General features: G+C 42.5%; 1 protein-coding gene across 1 annotated transcript in view; it reads left to right on the top strand.

The window, feature by feature from the left end:
- reln (reelin) overlaps nucleotides 1-21,996 on the top strand; it is a 135,069-nt gene that overhangs the window by 98,215 nt on the left and 14,858 nt on the right. Inside the window, exons 43-54 of the mRNA XM_079447181.1 lie at nucleotides 7,700-7,850; nucleotides 7,937-8,195; nucleotides 9,123-9,372; nucleotides 9,457-9,625; nucleotides 13,867-14,007; nucleotides 14,085-14,262; nucleotides 14,907-15,100; nucleotides 15,707-15,957; nucleotides 19,765-19,919; nucleotides 20,054-20,268; nucleotides 20,476-20,653; nucleotides 21,075-21,250. Of these exons, the coding sequence (XP_079303307.1) occupies nucleotides 7,700-7,850; nucleotides 7,937-8,195; nucleotides 9,123-9,372; nucleotides 9,457-9,625; nucleotides 13,867-14,007; nucleotides 14,085-14,262; nucleotides 14,907-15,100; nucleotides 15,707-15,957; nucleotides 19,765-19,919; nucleotides 20,054-20,268; nucleotides 20,476-20,653; nucleotides 21,075-21,250 (2,317 nt within the window). The remainder of the gene's footprint in view (nucleotides 1-7,699; nucleotides 7,851-7,936; nucleotides 8,196-9,122; nucleotides 9,373-9,456; nucleotides 9,626-13,866; nucleotides 14,008-14,084; nucleotides 14,263-14,906; nucleotides 15,101-15,706; nucleotides 15,958-19,764; nucleotides 19,920-20,053; nucleotides 20,269-20,475; nucleotides 20,654-21,074; nucleotides 21,251-21,996) is intronic.

Below are 21,996 nucleotides of genomic sequence, written 5' to 3'. Positions count from 1 at the left end.
GACAAAAGCCGTTTTTTTAATGCTGTCCTGATCCATTTCTAGTTGCCAGTAGCCACTTTTTAAATCTAGTGTACTGAAGACGGTGGATTCATGGAGACTCTCTAGGATATCCTGTATTTGAGGCATGGGGTAGGCATCCAGATGTGTTTTGGAGTTAAGGCCTCGATAATCTATACAGAATCTGGAACCTCCATCCTTCTTCTGAACTATAACCACAGGCGAAGCCCATGGTGAAATAGACGGTTGGATGATGCCTTTGTCTAAAAGTTCTTGTACTTGTGAATCAATGAATTTCTGCTTCTCCATAGAGACCTTGTAAGCACGTTTTCTTACGGGAATTTCGTCGACAGTTATGATGCTGTGCTGGATGTAATTTGTTCGACCAATCTGCTGAGTGCACACCGTAGACCAATGTACCATAAGATCCTTTAACTCCTTCTGAGTGGTGAGATCTGCATCTGCTGCTTGAGCTAACTTGTGAATCTGTTGGAGAGTTTCGTCATCACAGGTAGGCCCAGGTAGTGCAAGATAGAAATAGGCAGAGGGTTGAATATCGTACTGTTGAAAAGGAAATGTTTTTGGTTCTGGTATTGCAGGTATTCTGTACTCTGCTTTGTGGAAATCCAACACCATCCTGGACTCCAACAGAAAGTCGATTCCTAGAAGAACTGGAACAGTTAGATCGGAATCTTGCATAATGAAGAAAGTCACATACACAGACTGTCCTTGAATCTCACATCTCCAACTCACTTTGCCTAAGGAATTTTGTCTCTGCCCATTAGCCAACAGGAATGATTGACCTCCACTCGGTTGACATGCTTCCAGAGGACTTAACTGCTTCCACAACGATTGTTGAATTAGTGAGAATGTGCTTCCAGTGTCAACTATAGCAATGATATAACTGTCTCTGATGATTATGGGAAGGGAGATGTTCTTGTAGGCATGATGGTCTGGGCTTTGATCAAGTAGCACAATTCGACTGCCAGCCTGTGGTAACTTGCGCTGAGGTTCTTGAACAGTGGACATTTTCCTTTTCTGTTCCTCCCCATTGACTTGACTCCAATACCTCCTAGACTCATCAAAGTCTCTTTCAATTTGTGTTCCAATCCTAACTAACTCTCCCACGTCCTTGACAGTTCCTCGTAATAAGCTGGCGAGTCGCGGATTGCAGTTCCTCAAGATGGATTGTACCACTTCCTTCTCAGACATATCGTTTTTCCATCGTAGACATAAAGCACGATATTGAAAAGCAAAGTCCCTGAAACTCTCTTTAGCACCTTGCTTTCTTTCCAACAGTTTCCTGGCTACCACCTCCCGGTAGTCTTCGCTTAAAAACGAGTGTAGGAATCTCTCCTTGAATTGCTTCCATTTGGCCACACTTCTCCTCTCTGCCATCCACCAATCTTTGGCAGTTCCTTTCAGTACAGCTGAGAGTGAGGCCAAAATTTCATCATCACTGAGGGGGCGAACATCAAGGTATTCCTCACAACGTTCAATGAATGAAACTGGATCATCTTCAAGGGTATTGCTGAAACTAGGGAAGTCAAGTTTTACTGGAGGGTTATACTGAATTGCAGACTGGTTGGTCTGGTTATGAACATGGTTGGTCGGTAAATTATATGTCATGTTACTAGGTAGTGTGGCATCATCACGAACTAGAGGATCAATTTTTGAGATTACTGGGGTAGATGAAGATAGTCTCAACACTTGAAACTTTTGCTCCAGTTGCCGATCTCTTCTTTTCAAGCAATCTATCATAGATTGACCCAGATCCTTGACTATCATTTCCATCTGCTGTTTAACCCTTTCACACTCACGTTGAACATGATATGACATCCTATCTTCAATCTTTTTACATTGCTTAACAAACTCGTCACAAGAAACTTGCTCACTCACCACCTGACATATGTTTGCCATCTGATTTTCCAAAGCTGTGACTCGATCATTCAGGGCTGTAGCTGAAAAGTTTGCATTGTGTTCAGTTTCTCCATTTTCTTCCGGTGGTGGCAGTGGAGGAGGGAAAGAAGAATCATCCTCAAGAACATTATCCATAGCTCTTTCGCTTCCCTCATCAGAGTCAATATACAAATCGCTGAAGGTGTTTATCAAATCTCTCATTGGTTCTCTTCTGGCAGTAAAAGACTCAGAAGTGAAACTTGCACTAGGTATGACTTCATCCCCATCCATTGCAGATGACGACATCGGGGCTCTATGTGACAATAAAACTGTGAAAAAAAAACTCAAGTTAAAGATTTTTTTTTTTTTTTTTTTTTTTTTTTTTTTTTTGGGCCTGATGGTCCCTGTTCGGGCGCCAATCTGTAACGGTCTCCCTAAGAACACCCTAGAGAGGCGAGCTACAAGATAATTAGAGGGAGGGACCCACCGACCAAACTTGTATTTAAACAAATAAATCAAACAAAAAATTTGAAAGAGCAGGAAAAATATTTATATAAACAAAACCCATCCAAAGAAACTGAAATAGCAAGCAAAATAACAAATACACACAAACACAATACTAGCACTGACGTTCAGCCTTGCCGTGAAAAGAAAACCTTATATGACCATTGCCATGTAGTTTGTAGAGCAATCCCTATGAGTTGTAGCTCAGAGTCAATTGTCCAGTGCAATGATGAAGTGTGCGGTAAGTAGAGTAATCCAAAGGGACAGTTAATCCAAAAGAATCCAAACGATGAGGTAAAGCCTTGTTACCGCTGTCCTCTGAAACTGAGCCCACCGGTTCCAAGCACCACATCAGCATCATATCCATAAAGTGGACAAATTGATGTGCATATATATAAAAAGTCCTTTTGACTGAGCTTAAAACCACAGTTTCTCAGTCTGGACTCTGTGCATCTTGGGTGCACCATGAGAGACAAACCATGCTTCCCTTCACCAAACCATCCTAACTTCTCCCCTCTTACCTGGCTAAATACTGAGGAGCAGGCTACCTAGTTCCCCTAGAGCACAGGAGTAGTATGACATACAAAAACAACGAAAACAGCAGAAAACATGATAACCAAACTCTGGGTGGTTACATACCTCCTCCCTCAGTGGAAGATTTGACATACCCATGACAAAGCTTCAGGTGTTGAACATGATATGTATCAAAAGTATCTGGATTAGACACAAGAGAGACTTGATAATTAACTGGGCCCAATTTCTTTACAATCTTGGCGGGACCTTTCCACCTAGGGGACAGTTTTGCCATAAAACCGTCATCTGCTCTGGACAGGGGATGAGTTCGTACCCATACCACGTCTCCATCTTGGAATTGAGCAGGTTTGTGATGTTGGTCGTAGTATTTTTTCTGTTTAGTCTGAGCTCGCTTTACATTCTCCCTCACCAGACTAAAGAGTTCCTTCTGCCTTTCCAATATAGGGTAGGCTGGGCTGTCAGGGTCAGGCAACGGTTGAAGGGCTCTTTCCATCGGTCCTTTCAATTTACGTCCTAATGCTACTTCTGCAGGTGTAAATCCCGTGCTCTCATGCCAGGCAGAGTTAATGGCATACCTGAATTCAGCCAACCACTTATCCCACTGTCGGTGTTGAGCCCCCACATAGGACGCAATCATTGTTTTCAAGTTTCTGTTGACACGTTCCGTTAGATTTGTCTGAGGGTGGTAGGCGGTGGTTAATTTTTGAACTACCCCCCATTGTTTACATACTAGGGCAATAAGATGAGAGGTAAACTGTGTACCTCTATCTGATACAAGATGAGCTGGAGTTCCCCATCTGGTAAAGACTTCATCTATCAAAATCTTTGCAATATGAGGTGCTTTGGCAGTCCTCAAAGGAAACAACTCTACCCATTTGGTGAAATAATCAACAACAACTAAAAGATACTCATGTTGTTTAATGCTCTTCGGGAAGGGACCCATGAGATCTACTCCCAACATGAATCCAGGTTCAACTACAGGAGTGCTTTGTAGAAAACCTGATGTTTTGGTCATAGATGGCTTGTGTTTTTGGCAGGTTTGACACTCTTTACAACATTTCCAGACATCTGCTCTGATGCTAGGCCAATACACTGTCTCAAGGAGCCTAAATAAGGTTTTGAGCTTTCCCAAATGACCACTCAGTGGATTGTCATGAGCATATTGTAAGAATGGTTGTCTTAGGGCAGAGGGAATGAATAGTTGAAGTTTTTGTCCTTTTTTACCATCAGGTACACTGCGAAATAGCAAGCCATTTTCAAGAACATAGTGAACTCTGGCCACATCAAGGGTCTTTTTGCTTGCCTTAGTGACTAAGTCTCGAACCTCATCATCGTGCTGTTGAGCTGTGGCAATTTGTGAGAGGTCGACTGGTAGGTCACATGGTGGTAAAATGTTTTTGGTTGCCGTAGCGATGAGTAACGTGTCTTGAGGAGTGTTAAGACTTCTTGATAGCACGTCTGGTACCACATTACACTGGCCTTTCCTATATCTCACCGTGAAATGAAAACCTTGTAGTCTTATGGTCCATCGTATGAGGCGTGAGGAGGGTTTCGGATGCTGAAATGCCCAGGTCAAGGCTGCATGATCTGTTATTACTTCAAACATCCGTCCCTCCAGATACTGTCTCCATTTCTCGACGGCCCACACTACTGCCAGACACTCTTTTTCTGAAACAGAATAAGCTTTCTCTGCTCCTCTCAGCAAACGAGACGCATAGGCAATGACATGTTCTTCTCCATCCACTTCCTGGGTGAGAACAGCTCCCACACCAATATTACTGGCATCGGTTTGTACTCTGAAAGATTTAGAGAAGTCAGGAGTGATTAAAACTGGTGCTTGTACAAGATCTTGTTTAATTGTGTTAAAAGCTTGTTGACATTGCTCCGTCCATTCCCATGAAGCATTCTTCTGTTTCAGGGCATGTAACGGGGCTGCTTTTTCAGAGAATTGGGGAATGAAACGATGATACCATCCTGCTAAACCTAGGAACCTTTGCACGTCTTTGATGGTTTGGGGTATGGGAAATTATTCAACTGCTGAAATTTTGGCTGGGTCAGTTTTTATTCCTTCAGATGTCATGATATGTCCAAGGAATGAAAGTGATTTCTGGATAAAGTTGCATTTTTTCAGATTGAGGGTGAGACCCGCTTTATGGAGGCAAGTAAAAACTTGTTGGAGATGCTGAAGATGTTCTGGAATGGTTTTTGAATAAACAATGATATCATCAATGTATACCATGCAACATTTTCCTCGCACTCCACGTAGTACCTGTTCCATCAACCGCTGGAAGGATGCTGCAGCGTTTTTCAGGCCGAACGGTAGACACAGAAATTCATATAACCCTGCGGATGTGACAAAAGCCGTTTTTTTAATGCTGTCCTGATCCATTTCTAGTTGCCAGTAGCCACTTTTTAAATCTAGTGTACTGAAGACGGTGGATTCATGGAGACTCTCTAGGATATCCTGTATTTGAGGCATGGGGTAGGCATCCAGATGTGTTTTGGAGTTAAGGCCTCGATAATCTATACAGAATCTGGAACCTCCATCCTTCTTCTGAACTATAACCACAGGCGAAGCCCATGGTGAAATAGACGGTTGGATGATGCCTTTGTCTAAAAGTTCTTGTACTTGTGAATCAATGAATTTCTGCTTCTCCATAGAGACCTTGTAAGCACGTTTTCTTACGGGAATTTCGTCGACAGTTATGATGCTGTGCTGGATGTAATTTGTTCGACCAATCTGCTGAGTGCACACCGTAGACCAATGTACCATAAGATCCTTTAACTCCTTCTGAGTGGTGAGATCTGCATCTGCTGCTTGAGCTAACTTGTGAATCTGTTGGAGAGTTTCGTCATCACAGGTAGGCCCAGGTAGTGCAAGATAGAAATAGGCAGAGGGTTGAATATCGTACTGTTGAAAAGGAAATGTTTTTGGTTCTGGTATTGCAGGTATTCTGTACTCTGCTTTGTGGAAATCCAACACCATCCTGGACTCCAACAGAAAGTCGATTCCTAGAAGAACTGGAACAGTTAGATCGGAATCTTGCATAATGAAGAAAGTCACATACACAGACTGTCCTTGAATCTCACATCTCCAACTCACTTTGCCTAAGGAATTTTGTCTCTGCCCATTAGCCAACAGGAATGATTGACCTCCACTCGGTTGACATGCTTCCAGAGGACTTAACTGCTTCCACAACGATTGTTGAATTAGTGAGAATGTGCTTCCAGTGTCAACTATAGCAATGATATAACTGTCTCTGATGATTATGGGAAGGGAGATGTTCTTGTAGGCATGATGGTCTGGGCTTTGATCAAGTAGCACAATTCGACTGCCAGCCTGTGGTAACTTGCGCTGAGGTTCTTGAACAGTGGACATTTTCCTTTTCTGTTCCTCCCCATTGACTTGACTCCAATACCTCCTAGACTCATCAAAGTCTCTTTCAATTTGTGTTCCAATCCTAACTAACTCTCCCACGTCCTTGACAGTTCCTCGTAATAAGCTGGCGAGTCGCGGATTGCAGTTCCTCAAGATGGATTGTACCACTTCCTTCTCAGACATATCGTTTTTCCATCGTAGACATAAAGCACGATATTGAAAAGCAAAGTCCCTGAAACTCTCTTTAGCACCTTGCTTTCTTTCCAACAGTTTCCTGGCTACCACCTCCCGGTAGTCTTCGCTTAAAAACGAGTGTAGGAATCTCTCCTTGAATTGCTTCCACAACGATTGTTGATATTTAGTTGGACAACGATATTTAGTTGGACTTCAGCCCTACCTCAGCACAATTAAAGTGCTTTAAGTACAAAAATAGTAGTTCCAATTTAGAACACTAAGTATACCAGTTCAGTATACTAAGAGTACGGTTGCAGGGTATTTTTTCAACAGCTTACACACAAAATCTTTACTTGTCACAGTTTCTGAAAGCTGTCACTCAAACAGCAGAAGCACACACCAAATCTCCAAAACCAGACACTAATTCACAGCCTTTGACTCAGTTTTCAATTTCATAAAACACTTTTTTGCAAAACACAACACACAAATCTCTGTGTAACACATAAATCTAACAGGAATTAATATTATGGCAAAAGTGTTTGCAAATGTTTACTTTTGAGATGTGTTTGTGATATATTTTAATGCAGTGCTTCATTTTGCAAGAGATGTGAGGCATTTTGTGTGCAATTCTTGGATTTGTGTGTAAAGTTTTGAAAAAAAGAGGCAAAGTTTTGAAAATGTAAGCAGTTGAAAAAACTAAGTACATAAATATGTGAATGTTTTTATAGTATACTTAGCATGCAATAAATGTATTTCAAATACATTTTAGTATATATGTTTTTCCTTAGGGTGCTCTTGTCCCTCCAGCAGACGTGTGGTGTTTAGTTACTTTAACATTGTGTCTTAAACAGTGAAAATGAATAACAACTGGCTCTTCCAAGGTTTTCATCATAAGAAACTACTTTGACACAAGAAGCAACAAGACATTTAGTTGATGTTTTCTCTTTCTGCAGTGTTGGACTGCGAATCCCTGTTCTCATGAAAGCTTGTTGGTGCAATACATGTAACACACGTGATTGTGCAATATACTTTCTACTGCTTATTTATTTATCTGTTTTGCCGCTATGTCGAACTGCTTGTATGTTACTCTTTATTCTGTGTTTTGTAACCGTACAGTAAACAGGAAGTATCTTCATGGTGATTGACTAGAGCAGATTCTTTGGGATTTATCTGTGTACAAAAATTGTCAATTTTATTGATTGTGTCACATAGGGGGGGTTTTGGAGTCTGAACATTTCAAGTTGATGAGTGGAGGAAAGCCTTCCAGAAAGTGCGGCATCACCACCAGCGGGAACCACCTGTTCTTCAGTGATGACGGTTTGCGAATGCTGGAGACATTAGATCTGGACCTGTCTAACGCTAGGTATTCCACAAACACATCAGATGGTTCACCGTGAAAAATGTCCTTCACACTATTAGTAATGTTGGAGATGTGTGTGTCCCGATCAGGTTTATCCAGTTCTTCCTGAGACTGGGCTGCGGTAAAGCGGCTCCTGACCCGCGCTCCCAGCCGGTGCTCCTGCAGTTCTCTGTGGATGGAGGGCTGAACTGGGCTCTTCTGCAGGAGTTCCTCTACAGCAACAGCAGTAACCAGGCTCACCTGGTGGCCCTGGAGATCCCTCTCCGAGCGCGAACCTCAGCCACACGCCTGCGCTGGTGGCAGCCATCTGAGAACGGACACTTCCACAGCCCCTGGGTTATTGATAAAGTAAAGAGCTGCTACACCAAGACATGCGTGACATTACTGCAATGCACTCATTAACACTGTAATAAATATTTAGTCATAAACATTTTAAAAAAGTGCCTTGCAAAGGCAATTCAGAACCATTAAGCCATTTTCCCATTTTACTCCATTATTAAAGCTGTTATATAAGCTGATATTTTAACTCCACTGAAACTCACAGCTATTTGATTATATTTTATTTTGATAGTTTACTTTAGACATTCTACTAACTAGAAGTAACTTTTCAACTACGTCAACTAACTCTCATTAGAGTATTAGTCGACTGTTGGGTTAGGGTGAGTAGAATAAATTGACATGTTCTTGCAAAGGGGAAGTTGTGGCCTAATGGTTAGAGAGTCGGACTCGTAATCCAAAGGTTGCGGGTTCGAGTCTCGGGCCGGCAGGGATTGTAGGTGGGGGGAGTGAATGTCCAGCGCTCTCTCCACCCTCAATACCACGACTGAGGTTCCCTTGAGCAAGGCACCGAACCCCCAACTGCTCCCCGGGCGCCGCAGCATAAATGCTGCCCACTGCTCCAGGTGTGTGTTCACTGCTGTGTGTATGCACGTTGGATGGGTTAAATTTTCCAGCTGGTTTTAACATACATTTCAAACATGCATTCTACCTGGTCAGTTACAGTTTCAGCCATTTAAAAAATATATTATAACTAAAGATTTTAAATCCAGTAAAATTCAGGTTGCATTTCTCAAAAGCATCCTCAGCTAATGGTTCTACAAACTTCTAAGGCCTACAATGGTTTTGGGAAACACAGGCCAGGTGTCTGAGTGGTTTTGCAAGGCACTGTTTATACAGACAGTGAACATGTATATTTTGGCTGTTGTGTTGGTTTTGGATCTGTATGTAGAGTGGATATGTGATCTCTGTGATCGGTGTGTGTGTGTGTGTGTGCAGTTGGTTGTGGGTGGCAGTGCCAGCGGTTGGGGGCCTCTGGAGGATGACTTCTCCTCCACAAATGGACGCTCTTGGCTGCTACACCCCGGTGGCACGCGGATGCCGGTGTGCGGCTCTGATGGTGAAGCTTTCGCCTTCATCGAGAAGTCAAACACGCGCTACGGCATCACCACCGACATCAGTCTGGGCCCAGATGCCTTCATCCAGTTTGATTTCTCTGCCTCCTGCTCCGTCACCTCCTCCTGCTACAGTACGTTCCCTGACACAAGTGGGCGCTTCTGTCTTTGTCATGAATAGAAGGGTTTTCATCTGACCGCTGTTCATGTGTCCGCAGCGGTGGAGCTGGAGTACTCTTTGGATCTGGGTCTCACGTGGCTGCCGCTGGTCAGGGATTGTTTACCCACAAGTCCAGACTGTTCTTCATACACACTGCAGAGATTACTGGTGTCAGATACTTACAACAAGTGGGGCAGAGTTACATTACCCATACCACACTATGCCAGGTAAGCACCCACCCACACTATTTTCCTGTTTAACACTGTAAAGCTGCTTTGACACAATCTGTATTGTATAAAGACTTGACTTGACTTGACACCAGCATGTAAATCAAGTAAGGAATAATCAATATCAGAATCAGAATGAGCTTTATTACCAGGTATGTTTGCACATACAAGGAATTTGTTGTAGTGACAGTAGCTCCACAGTGTGACAATGACACCTCAAGACAGGACACAGATAATAAAAAATAAAAATAAAATAAATAATGTACAAATATACAAAAATGGACAATGTGCCAAATAGCACAAACACAATATACAAAATAGACAATTCGGTATGTACAGGTATGTTAGGTGCAAACTTGAAATGTAATAAGTATGTGTGTAAAAGAAAATAAAAAGTATGATAGTTTTGTGTGTTTCATGTTTATTGTTAAGAGTTCAAGTGTTCATGAGATTGAAGCTCCTTAACCTCCTGTCTGTAAGCAGACTCATCACCATCCTGGATGCCGCCGATCAGTGTGGTGTCGTCTGCAAATTTCAGGAGCTTGACAGAGGGGTCTTTAGAGGTGCAGTCGTTTGTGTAGAGGGAGAAGAGCAGTGGGGAGAGAACGCAGCCCTGAGGAGCTTCAGTGCTGATGGTGCGGGTGCTGGATGAGAATTTTCCCAGCCTCACTAACTGCTGCCTGTCTGTCAGGAAGCTGTTGATCCACTGACAGACGGAGGTGGGCACGGAGAGCTGAGTTAGTTTGGGCAGGAGGAGGTTTGGAATGATAGTGTTAAAAGCGGAGCTGAAGTCCACAAACAGGATCCTCGCATAAGTCCCTGGTCTGTCCAGATGCTGCAGGATGAAGTGCAGTCCCATGTTGACTGCATCATCCACAGACCGGTTTGCTCTGTAGGCAAACTGCAGGGGGTCCAGTAAGGGTCCAGTGATGTCCTTCAGATAAGCCAAAACCAGTTTTTCAAATGACTTCATGACCACAGATATTAGAGCCACAGGTCTGTAGTCGTTAAGTCCTGTAATCTTGAGTTTCTTTGGGACGGGGATGATGGTGGAGCGTTTGAAGCATGAGGGGACTTCACACAGCTCCAGTGATCTGTTGAAGATCTGTATGAAGATGGGGGCCAGCTGTCAGCACAGGATTTCAGACAGGCTGTTGTCACACCATCTGGGCCTGGTGCCTTCCTTCTCTTGTTCTTTCTGAAGACCTGACGCACGTCATCTTCTCTTATCTGCAGTTCAGGTGTGGGGGAGAGGGGGGTTGCAGGAGGAGTGAATGGTGTTTTTTCAAACCTACAATAGAACTCATTCAGATCGTCTGCCAGTTGTTGATTCTCCACAGTGCTGGGAGATGGTGTCTTTTAATTGGTGATGTCTTTCAGACCTTTCCACACTGAAGCCGTGTCACTGGAAGAGAATTGGATCCTTAACTTATCGGAATAATTCCTCTTTGCCACTCTGATCTCCTTTTCCAGTGTGTATTTGGCCTGTTTATACAAGACTCATTCCTGTAAGCATCTTCTTTGGCCTGACGGAGCTGTCTGAGTTTTGCAGTGAACCACGGTTTGTTGTTGTTATAAATTAGATGAGTCCTGGTAGGAATGCACATATCCTCACAGAAACTGATATATGATGTCACAGTCTCTGTGAGCTCGTCCAGATCATCAGCAGCTTCAAAAACACTCCAATCAGTAAGCTCGAGACAGGCTTGTAAAACCCGCTCTGTCTCATTAGTCCATCTCTTTACAGTCCTTAATACAGGTTTAACAGATTTAAGTTTTTGCCTGTAGGTTGGAATAAGATGAGCCAAACAGTGATCAGAGAGTCCTAAAGCTGCTCGTGGAACAGAGTGATATGCGTCCTTTATCGCTGTGTAACAGTGATCCAGTATATTACTGTCTCTGGTGGGACATGTAACATGCTGTCTGTATTTTGGCAGTTCGCGGGAAAGATTTGCTTTATTAAAGTCCCCGAGAATGATTAAAACAGAGTCTGGGTGTTGTTGTTCTGTGTCTGTGATCAGATCAGCGAGTTTCTGTAAAGCTGAGTTCGCGTGCGCTTGCGGTGGAATGTAGACACTCACGCGAATGAACTAGCAGAACTCCCGCGGCGAATCGAAAGGTTTACAGTTGATGAAAAGCGTTTCTAGGTCTGAACAGCACATCTTCTTTAACACAGTTACATCTGTACACCACCTCTCATTGATGTAGAAGCATGTGCCGCCGCTGCGCGATTCCCCCGTTGAATCCATGTCGCAATCTGCTCTGATCAGCTGGAAATTAGGCAGATGTAAGGAGCTGTCTGGAATGGTGTCGTTCAGCCAGGTTTCCGTGAAACACAGAGCAGCAGAGTTTGAAAAGTCTTTGTTTAACCGGGAAAGTAGAAGGAGTTCGTCCGTTTTGTTGGATAGAGAGTGGAGATTTGCCAGATGGATGCTAGGCAACAGCATTTGAAATCCACGCTGTCTGAGCTTCACAAGCACGCTGGCTCTCTTCCCCCGTCTGCACGTCCTAAAGCGCCTAAACAAGCGCCGCAGCTCCGCCGACTACTATGTTCAGCAAAGCATCCGAATAATCGAAAACCGGTTGGAGATTTTGTGGTGTGTTCTGCCGAATGTTCAGCAGTTCTTCCTTGGTGAAACTGATCGTGTTAGACAAATAAAAAACAGGAAAAACTAACAAAAACACTAAAACAACTGGAGAGTCATGCACAATGGCTGCCATGCGCGGCGCCATCTTACATCTTATAATTGACAACAAGGCATAAAATTATTGAAAAATAATGCAGAGGTGGTAATGCTGTTACACCTCAGGTGTGCATTATTTTTTAATAATTCAAAGGACTGGAGACAATTATTCCACTTATACTACTGTTACAACCCCTCAAGACATTTTTTAGATAGTACTCATTTCTTACGCATCTCCTCCCAAGCCTCCGACATTGTAGAGTTAGTATCATCTCTCTATGGTGTTCGGCAGCAGCGTGTCTACTAACAGCAAAACTGTAAGTTCATCCGCTTCAAGAACAGCAACGTTACCGCCTCCATACTGTGCAATGTCATTTAACTTTTCAGTTGCGATACTATACTATACTACTGAAAAATTCATTTGCAGAGTAGTGCTGACAACAAGGTGTGTGTGCTTGCAGAGGGAGAGCAAATAAAGAAAGTGTGCTTTGCATAGATAATAAAAGGTAATTTACTTGGGAAAACATGGAAATTTTCAACTAGGGCTGCACGATAAATCGAAATGAAATCGCAATCATGATTAGGCAAAAGTTGCGATAGTCATGTGTATCTTTCAGTGAAGCAGCGTTCTGTGAACAGCAGTAAATCTCCATCCGAAGGCCAGAGAAACTCCAAATGTGCCCCGCAGAAGAAATCCAGGAGATCCCTATAGCGCTAGCTGAATAAACCGAAGATTTGACTGCTTTCATTGATTCAACGTGACTAATAAACACACAACTACGACAATATATGGTTTTTCTGAGCTCTTCTTCTTATAATTTTCATTATAATAAAGCATATAATTATTCAATGCTTAGATCACTGCTTAGATTACTATGAAATATGTTGCGTGCCTTATTCTGTGTAAGAAGCCACATCATCACAGAAGGATTTATTTCAAACACTCGACTGACGTTATGGAGTGAGTTTGGAGTAAAAACGTAATTAAATGTGATATTTTCACATGCGTTCAGATGGAACAGCATTTACTACACAGAGCCTTAGTTCACTGAGAAGTTACGCAAACAGCTGTCATTATCGTAGAACGATTTCTTCGATTTCATAATCGCGTGATTATATAATCTGTGATATCTTTTTTTTTTTTTTGCGTAGTTTGTCAGTGAACTACGACTCTGTGTAGTAAATGCTGCTCCATCTGAAAGCATGTGATGGAGATTTACTACTGATCACAGAACCGGATTTACTGACGAGATGCGCATGAATATCGCATTCGATTATTCGTGCAGCCCTATTTTTAACACTTTTTTTTGGTCATATTTGTTTGCTTTGTTCAGTGTCTTTGTTTCTTTTTTGGTTGTTTTGCTAGGTTGTAAGGATCTTTGAAATAACTGAAATTAAAATAAAATTAAACTACTTCATAGCTGCGCGTTTCCTGGAAAATAATTGCACACATTAGAATATCCATCAACCAATCAGAATCAAGCATTCAACAGCCTGTGGTATAATGATTTCTAAGAATTGAAAGGTATTTTGTTGTCTTTTGTGTCAAACGCTCAGGTCCACGGCCACGCGCTTCCGCTGGTTCCAGCCAGCGCCATTCGATAAGCAGCAGACGTGGGCTCTGGATAACCTGTACATCGGTGACGGCTGTCCTGAGATGTGCTCCGGCCACGGCCAATGCAGACAGAGCTCCTGTGTGTAAGTCACTCTCATGTTCACCACGTAATGCCTGCTGCTGTAAGTCTTTCCTGTTCCTCACGGCTCTTGTCTTTCAGATGTGACCCTGAGTGGGGCGCCGAGTTCTGCAATGAGCCTCTGCTCTCTCTGCCCGCTCAGCTCAAGGACAGTTTCAGTCGAGCTCCAGCGCTCAATCACTGGCACCTGCTGACCGGCGGCAAGATCAGCAACGTCTGTGGAGCCGTGGCCTCAGGATCAGCGCTGCACTTCAGCGGGGTAAAACCGTCCGTCCTTCAGTCTCTCTTTCAGTTTGAGGAGTTTCTCACATTCAGTGATTCACAGTCTTTAAATGACACTATTGCAGCATGAAATTATAATATCATGAAGTCAGAAAAATATGGAAGTTTACTAACTATAGATAAAAACTAAAAACAAAATAACCAAATTCATAAGTAATCCAGCTCCCAGAGTTAATACTGAGGATGACCTTTGGCAAAGAGCTTATTTTCCTTTAGATTGTGTCCCAGGAGTCTTGCAGGATTGCAACTTGTTTTCCTCAAAGGCTTTTTTAATCGTTGGCCCATCTATTTTTCATTCTCTGTTTATGAGTTTCCCATCCCTGCTGTCTTTCACCGTAGGGATGCTGTTCTCACTGCGATGTGAGCTTAAGAATGAGGCACAAAAGCTCAATTTTACTATCATCAGACCGTGAAATCTTCCTGCAGTTAGCTGCTTCTCAACAGCCTCTGAGCAAACTCCATCTCAAATATGTTGAAGGAAAATCTGTCTCTGTCTAGCTTTCTTTCCACGTACCTGTCTGTTGTAATAATGTTTCAGTGTACATGACAGTATTTCTACAGAGCTGTTTGTAAGCGATGGTAGATGTCATGTGTCGTTGCTGTTGTTTGTCCAATGGCCAGAGCTGCTCTCGTCAGCTGGTGACGGTGGATTTGAATCTGACCAGTGCTGAATTCATCCAGTTCTACTTCATGTACGGCTGTATGATCGCACCCAGCAATCGAAATCAGGGCGTTCTGCTGGAGTTCAGTGTGAACGCGGGGATCAGCTGGAATCTGCTGACTGAGATCTTCTACGATCAGTACAGCAAGCCTGAGTGAGTCTCTCTGCTAGAACTGTGATCTTCTTGATTTGAACCATTCCAATAACCATTCTTACAATTCCCAGATCGACCTTGTGCTCCATGCACATTATCCAGCTCTGCATGCGTACAGCTCATCTCTCTGCAATGTCGAGTAACTGGACCCTGTTGAAAAAAAACAGCATATGCTGGTTAGGTATGTTTTGAGCAGGAGCTAGTTGCTTAGGACCAACACATGACCAGCTCAAACCAGCTGCCATGCTTCAAAACATACCTAACCAGCATATGCTGGGGAGTCCTCTCACTCAATTAAACGTAAACATGTAACATAATAATATCACGAGACAACAGTGCAGCGTAGAACTGCTTGAAATACTTATCCTTACATGCACTGTTCCTTACGCTGTTTTTCAAATTGTGTATAGTGCACAGTAATCAGCATGCTGCTGTTTTATTCTGAGCACAGAATTAGCAAGAGGGAAGGGCAGAACTTCTCTAGTGTTTTCCATGTTAGAACAGTCAAGTTGGAAACGTTTTTAATGTAATGAATTAAAGGTCCTCTGGTTGGAGTGTTCAGATGTAGTGCATTCACACTGTAACTGGAAAGGTTTTCTCCTGTAGGTTTGTGAATGTTCTGCTGCCCCCTGCTGCGCGGGCAGTGGGCATCCGGATCCGCTGGTGGCAGCCGCAACATGACGGGGCCGATCGGAGTGACTGGGCTCTGGATAATGTGCTGATCTCCGGCTCAGATGCTCACGCTCAGATCACAGACACGTTTGGAGGACCGGCGCTGCCCAGCCATGAGAGAGCGCCGGCCGACGGCACACACACACGACACAGCAGCTCATCCACCATCCACGAGGAGACCATCGGTACAAGATCACATATACAGATACTCACACACACACACACACGACACAACACAACACCTCATCCACCATCCATGAGGAGACCATCGGTACAAGAGCACATATACAGATACATACACACTCACACTCACAGTCACACACACACACACACACACACACACATATGAACGACACAGCAGCTCATCCACCATCCACGAGGAGACCATCGGTACAAGATCACGCACACATACATACATGCATACACTCACACACACACACACACACACACACTACAGCAGCTCAGTCTCCTTCCACGAGGTACGAGACATTTATACACACACACACCTTATGAGGGATCAACAAATGTTTCCCCTTTTACAGTGCCCTCCACTAATATTGGCACTCTTGGTAAATATGAGCAAAGGGCGACTGTGAAAATAAATCCGCATTGTTTATCCTTTTAATCTTTCATTCAAAAAAATCACAAAATTCTAACATATCATTGAAGTAAAACCATTAAAAGTGGCGATATAAAATCTCATGGTGAAATAAATGTTTTTCTCCAATGAATGTTGGACACAATTATTGGCACTCCTAGAAATTCTTATGAGTAAAATATTTCTGAAGTACGGAAGTTCTAAGCAGCCATGCATTATTATAATTTTTCTGTCTTGTTTTCTCTTGATCTCGACATAACGAAAGTTGTTTTGTCGTTATCACGACTTAATTTTCTCTGTGTATTCGGCATGAGAAAATGCTATAGAAGCAGCATCATCGCAGCATCATGGATGATCGTATTCACTTTTACAGGGACTCACTCAAACTGAAATAATAAAAATAAAAATATGGTATAAGTACCATCCCAAATATTGAAGGTGTTGTGTGTGTGACCGACTACATTGATCCATGATAGAATACTTTTCATGCATATTCATACTCGGCCATTTTAGCTCTGTGTCTGTCAGTGATTGACGACTTACACATAAGTGTTGGACACTTGAGAAGGAGGCTGTCGGGTCTGCAACTTTATCGTCGAAGACAATATAGCGACCCTGATTTTCTCACGATAGCTACAATTACGTCGTGAGAAAACGGTTTTTACGTTGAGATCAAAACTTTCGTTATGTCCAGATAACGACAAAACAACTTTCGTTATGTCGAGATCACGAGAAAACAAGACAGAAAAATTCTAATAATGCATGGCCGCTGAGAACTTCCGTACTGATGTGTATTGCCATTCATATTAAAAATTTTTAGCACACCAGGGTGACTATGAAATTATCCAGCCATGACTTCTGTTCCACAGGATTATAAATATGAGGAACACAAAGCCCAAATTCCCTTAATCATCCATCACACGGAGTAAAACGTGCAGAACAAGATTGTTGAGCTTCACAAAATAGAAAGTGGCTTAAAGAAAAGAGTTAAAGCATTGAAAATCCCCATTTCCACCATCAGGGTAATAATTAAGAGATTCCAATCAACTAAAGACGTTACAGATCTGCCTGGAGGAGGACGTGTGTCTATATCGTCCTAATGCATGCTGAGGAGGAGAGTTTGAGTGGCCAAAGACTCACCGAGCATCACAGCTGGAGAACTGCAGAGATTAGTTGAGTCTTGGGGTCAGAAACCTAAAAAAATATATCAAACGGCCCCTACATCACCACATGTTGTTCGGGAGGGATTCAAGAAAAATTCTCGTCGCTCATCCAAAACCTATAAATGGGACTGGCCTCTATGGTCAGATGAAACTAAAAAATGAGCTTTTTAGCAGCAAACACTCAAGATGGGTTTGGTGAACACAGGGATAAAAAAGTACCCCATGTGTACAATGAAATATACTGCTGTATTTTTGAGGTTTTGGGCCTATATTTCTGCTGGAGGTCCTGGGGCCTGTTTCATAAAACAAGTTTACCAAATAAGCCAGGTTTATTTCAGTTAGTCTGACCTTTTGCCAGTTGATTTGGTTAAAAATAAGTCAGACTAACTGAAATAAGCCTGGCTTATTTGGTAAACATGTTTTATGAAACAGGCCCCTGGATTTCTTGTTTAGACGCATGGCATCATGTATTCTATCAAATACCAACAGATAAAATATCTAAACCTGACTGCCTCTGTTGGAAATCTCATAATGGGCCGTGTTTGGATCTTCCACCAGAGCAATGATCCAAAATAAACACAGAAGCTCACTGAGCTCAAAATGAAGCTTCTGCCATGGCCTTCCAGTCCTCTGACCTGAACCCTGTAGACAATGAGTGAGGTGAACTGAAGAGAAGAAGCTGTGAATCTGGAGAGATTCTGGATGAAGAAAATGGTCTCTGATCTCTTATCAGGTGTTCTCCAAACTCTTCAGACATTATAGGAGAAAACTCAGAGCTGTTATCTTGGGAAAAGGACGAGGCAATAATTGGGTGCCAATAATTGTGGCCAACATGAACCAGAGAAAGCATTTATTTCACAATGAGATTTTCCACGTGAATTGTTTTACTTCAATGAAAGGTTAGAATTTTGTGAATATTTTGAATGAAAGATCAAAAGGATAAACAAATGCAGATTTATTTTCACAGCCGCCCTTTGCTCATATTTACAGTGGGTGCCAATATTAGTGGAGGGCACTGTATACAGATGGCAATGAAATTGAAATACTAACACTGTTGGTGTTCAGCTACATATAATGTTTGTGATACTATTTCATTTTTTTAATTTCTATTATATTTCAATGTAATTTGAGAGATTCATTCACTGAATGAATTTAGTGCCAATGCAATGGAAATAGTCACAGTTTAGCCCCATACAGTTAAACTAAACATTATTCAGACACCTTCAACACTTCTCACATTATCACGGTTTATTCACTATAGTTTAGAAAATGGTAATAAAATATGAGAAGAACTCAGAGTTAAACTGCGTCAGAACAAATTGATCTTGATAATGTCAGATAACATTGATAGAAAGGTGTGTAATGAATTGGGTTGAATAATCAGTTGTTAAATTTAAAAACACAATTAGATTTGGACAAAAGCGTCTGCTAAATGACAAAAGTAAATGTAAAGAGTGTAAAGACCATCAACTCTACCGTGCGACTCCACCGGGCTGGGACACCGGCAAGGGATAGAAGTATCGCTTTTATTTTAGTTTTTTCATTTATATGTTTATTATTGAAATGTTGTTATATGTATGTGTCAATTTTATTTAATTTCTTTATTTTCTTAAATATGTGGGTATATAGTATTTATAGAGTTGTAACTTTTAGTTTTAGTTACTTTTTCTTATTTGTAAGTCGCTTTGGACAAAAGCGTCTGCTAAATGACAAAAGTAAAGTAAGTAAAGTAAGATAAAACCAATTTAGCTCAACCAATCACCAAGCAATGCTTCATTTTGTCCAGTCTGTGGTGGAGAAACATCACTTTAGCAATTAAAGAAAAACACTTCAGCAAAACATGATCAGGTCAAAGTGTCTGAATAGTAAATATCTCAAAAATTATATCTGGTGTCTGAATAATTTTTGGTTTGACTGTAGATGCTGCTGTGCTCACTGTGTGTGAAGAGTTCTGAAAAATGTACCTAAATATTGAGAAATGGGTCTTAGAGGGGAAAAATCAAACTAATTTTACATTGCATGTTTTATTTTTAGTTTTTTAGTTTTTTTTTTGGATCAAGCCATCAAACTATTGTGTTGTATTATATATCTATGTGGATGTTTGTCTTTCTAAATTATTTTTACATGTGCAGTGCAAACCTCCATCAGTCAAAGGTACAGGATCACTGTAACCGTAACTCATTCTTATTCTCACTTCTTTTCTATATTCATCTGAATTTCTTTCATTTCAGTAAGCGATCACTGGCTGTTTTCTGAAGATTGCTCCGTGAAGCGTTTCTGCAGCTCTCCAGACGGCGTCATGGTGTGCGGCAACACAGATGGACAGGAAGTTTATGCCGTCACACATGACATAGTTCCTGCCAAAGGCTGGGTCATGCAGTTCAAGGTAAACTCTCACTGATGCACGCATGCTCTCCGTCAATCACTCATTTGTTTAGGCATCGGTTTCTATGGCGGGTTGTTGTCATAATTGTGATTATTTGTGAACGCAGATGGATAAGTATGTGTGTTGTTTGTTAGATTGCGGTTGGCTGCAGTGTGCCGGAGAAGCCTGCAGAGAGACAGGTTCACGTCCAGTACTCCGTGAACTTCGGTGTGACCTGGAAGTACCTGGTACTTCAGTGTTTACCTGCAGATCCTCGCTGTGCCGGGCAGGTGTCGCAGCCGTCTGTGTTCTTCCCGGCCGACGGCTGGAAGCGAGCGGTTTATCCTCTACCAGACAGTCTCGCAGACACGTGAGATATAGCAGACACTGCTTTTTAGAACACTGCTCAGTTGCTGAGTTCTTCCAATGCTAGAGTCATTTCTCAAGGAGATGTGATGTGTTCAGACAGGAGAATAAACCAGTTTTATATGCTTTGAAAAGTCTTTTTTGCACATGTAGGGAAGGGAGTTCTCTATTATCTTCAGATGAGTGATGGATATTCTGGTGTCGTTCACAGAACGGTGCGCTTCCGCTTCTATCAGAGGCATTCAGATACACAGTGGGCGGTGGAGAACTTCTACATCGGACCTGCTTGTGAAAACCACTGTGGAGGTCATGGAGACTGTCTGGACCAGCACTGTCTCTGTGACCCGGGCTTCACTGGACCCAACTGCTACGCCAGCACCACGCTGAAGGTAAACCAGAGCCCAGTGCCACACAGCAGACATGTAGTGTTGTCAAAAATACCGACTTCGGTACCAATTGGTACTGAAATTTTAAAACGTCCATTTCCCGCTAAGATCTGAGCGATGTTGAGCCGATTCTTAAACGCAGCTCTCAAATGCTCCCGTGTGTTTCTGTGTAAGCGCTCTGCTCGGTGAAGAGCGTGAAACCATGATCATTGTAGCCGATCACAGTCCTATCTCTTGAGCGTGTGAACACTATGACCAATCAGCGCTGTTTAAGAATCGGCTCAACATCGCTCAGATCTTAGCGGGAAATGGACGTTTTTAAAATTTCAGTACCAACTAGTATGAAGGTCGGTACTTTTGACAACACTACACACATGTGAACGCAAGCTCTGCAAACATCAGGCTTTCCTTGTGTCCCCAGCAGGCGTCTCTGAAGGAGCGCTTTGACTGGGACGGGGCCCGCGGGCCACAGTGGCAGATGCTGGAAGGTGGATACCCCTGTACCAACTGCAGGGTGCTGGTGGAGGGAACGGCTCTGTACTTCAATGGTGCAGAGGCCAGACAGGCGGTCACCAGTGATCTGGACCTGCGTGGGACAAAGTAACTACACTGAGCATGTTTCTTTCTAAGTTCTGCCACACACATACCATACTGTATGTCAAACCCTTCATGGTCTCACAGACATCAAAGGCCTTTAAGCCGCGGTCACACTAGACTTTGAGCATGCTGCAACGGTCTTGATATGACATGTAGCGTCTTTTTAAAAACTTAAATTCAACACATAACAAATTATAATACATCTAAAATGTAAAAATATACAATCTACTCCAATTTCTTACAGTGCCGCAGTTTTAAATTTATGTTCTTTTAATTCAGTTATGAGGTCATGCTGTGACGTATCGATCTGCTGTTGGTCACATGGCTTCACGTGATGTGAATTTGCAGGTCTTAACACAAGTTAAGATATTTTTGATTAATTTCTGAGAGCTTTCTGATCCTCCATAGACAGCAAGGGTCCTTACACGTTCAAGGCCCAGAAAGGTACCAAAAACATCATCAAAGTAGCCCATGTGACATCAGTGGTTCAATCGGAATTGTATGAAGCTACGAGAATACTTTTTGTGTGCAAAGAAAACAAAAATAATGACTTTATTCAACAATTCATCTCCTCTGCGTCACCCTGGCGCCATTTTGGAGAGTATCTGTTCTGTCAGCAGCACCACGCACGCTGACACATTCGTTGTTAACGTTCAGATCAAAGCACACGCATACGTTGTGATACTCTCCAAAATGGCGCTAAAGGGTGACGCGGATAATAAACGAGCGTCGGTTGTCAGTTAGGAGAA

The sequence above is a fragment of the Barbus barbus genome (genome assembly GCF_936440315.1).
Source record: "Barbus barbus genome assembly, chromosome: 22".
In the NCBI taxonomy this organism is placed as follows: domain Eukaryota; kingdom Metazoa; phylum Chordata; class Actinopteri; order Cypriniformes; family Cyprinidae; genus Barbus; species Barbus barbus.
Note: the sequence above shows the minus strand (reverse complement) of the source record. Positions and strands in the feature narration are given on the sequence as shown.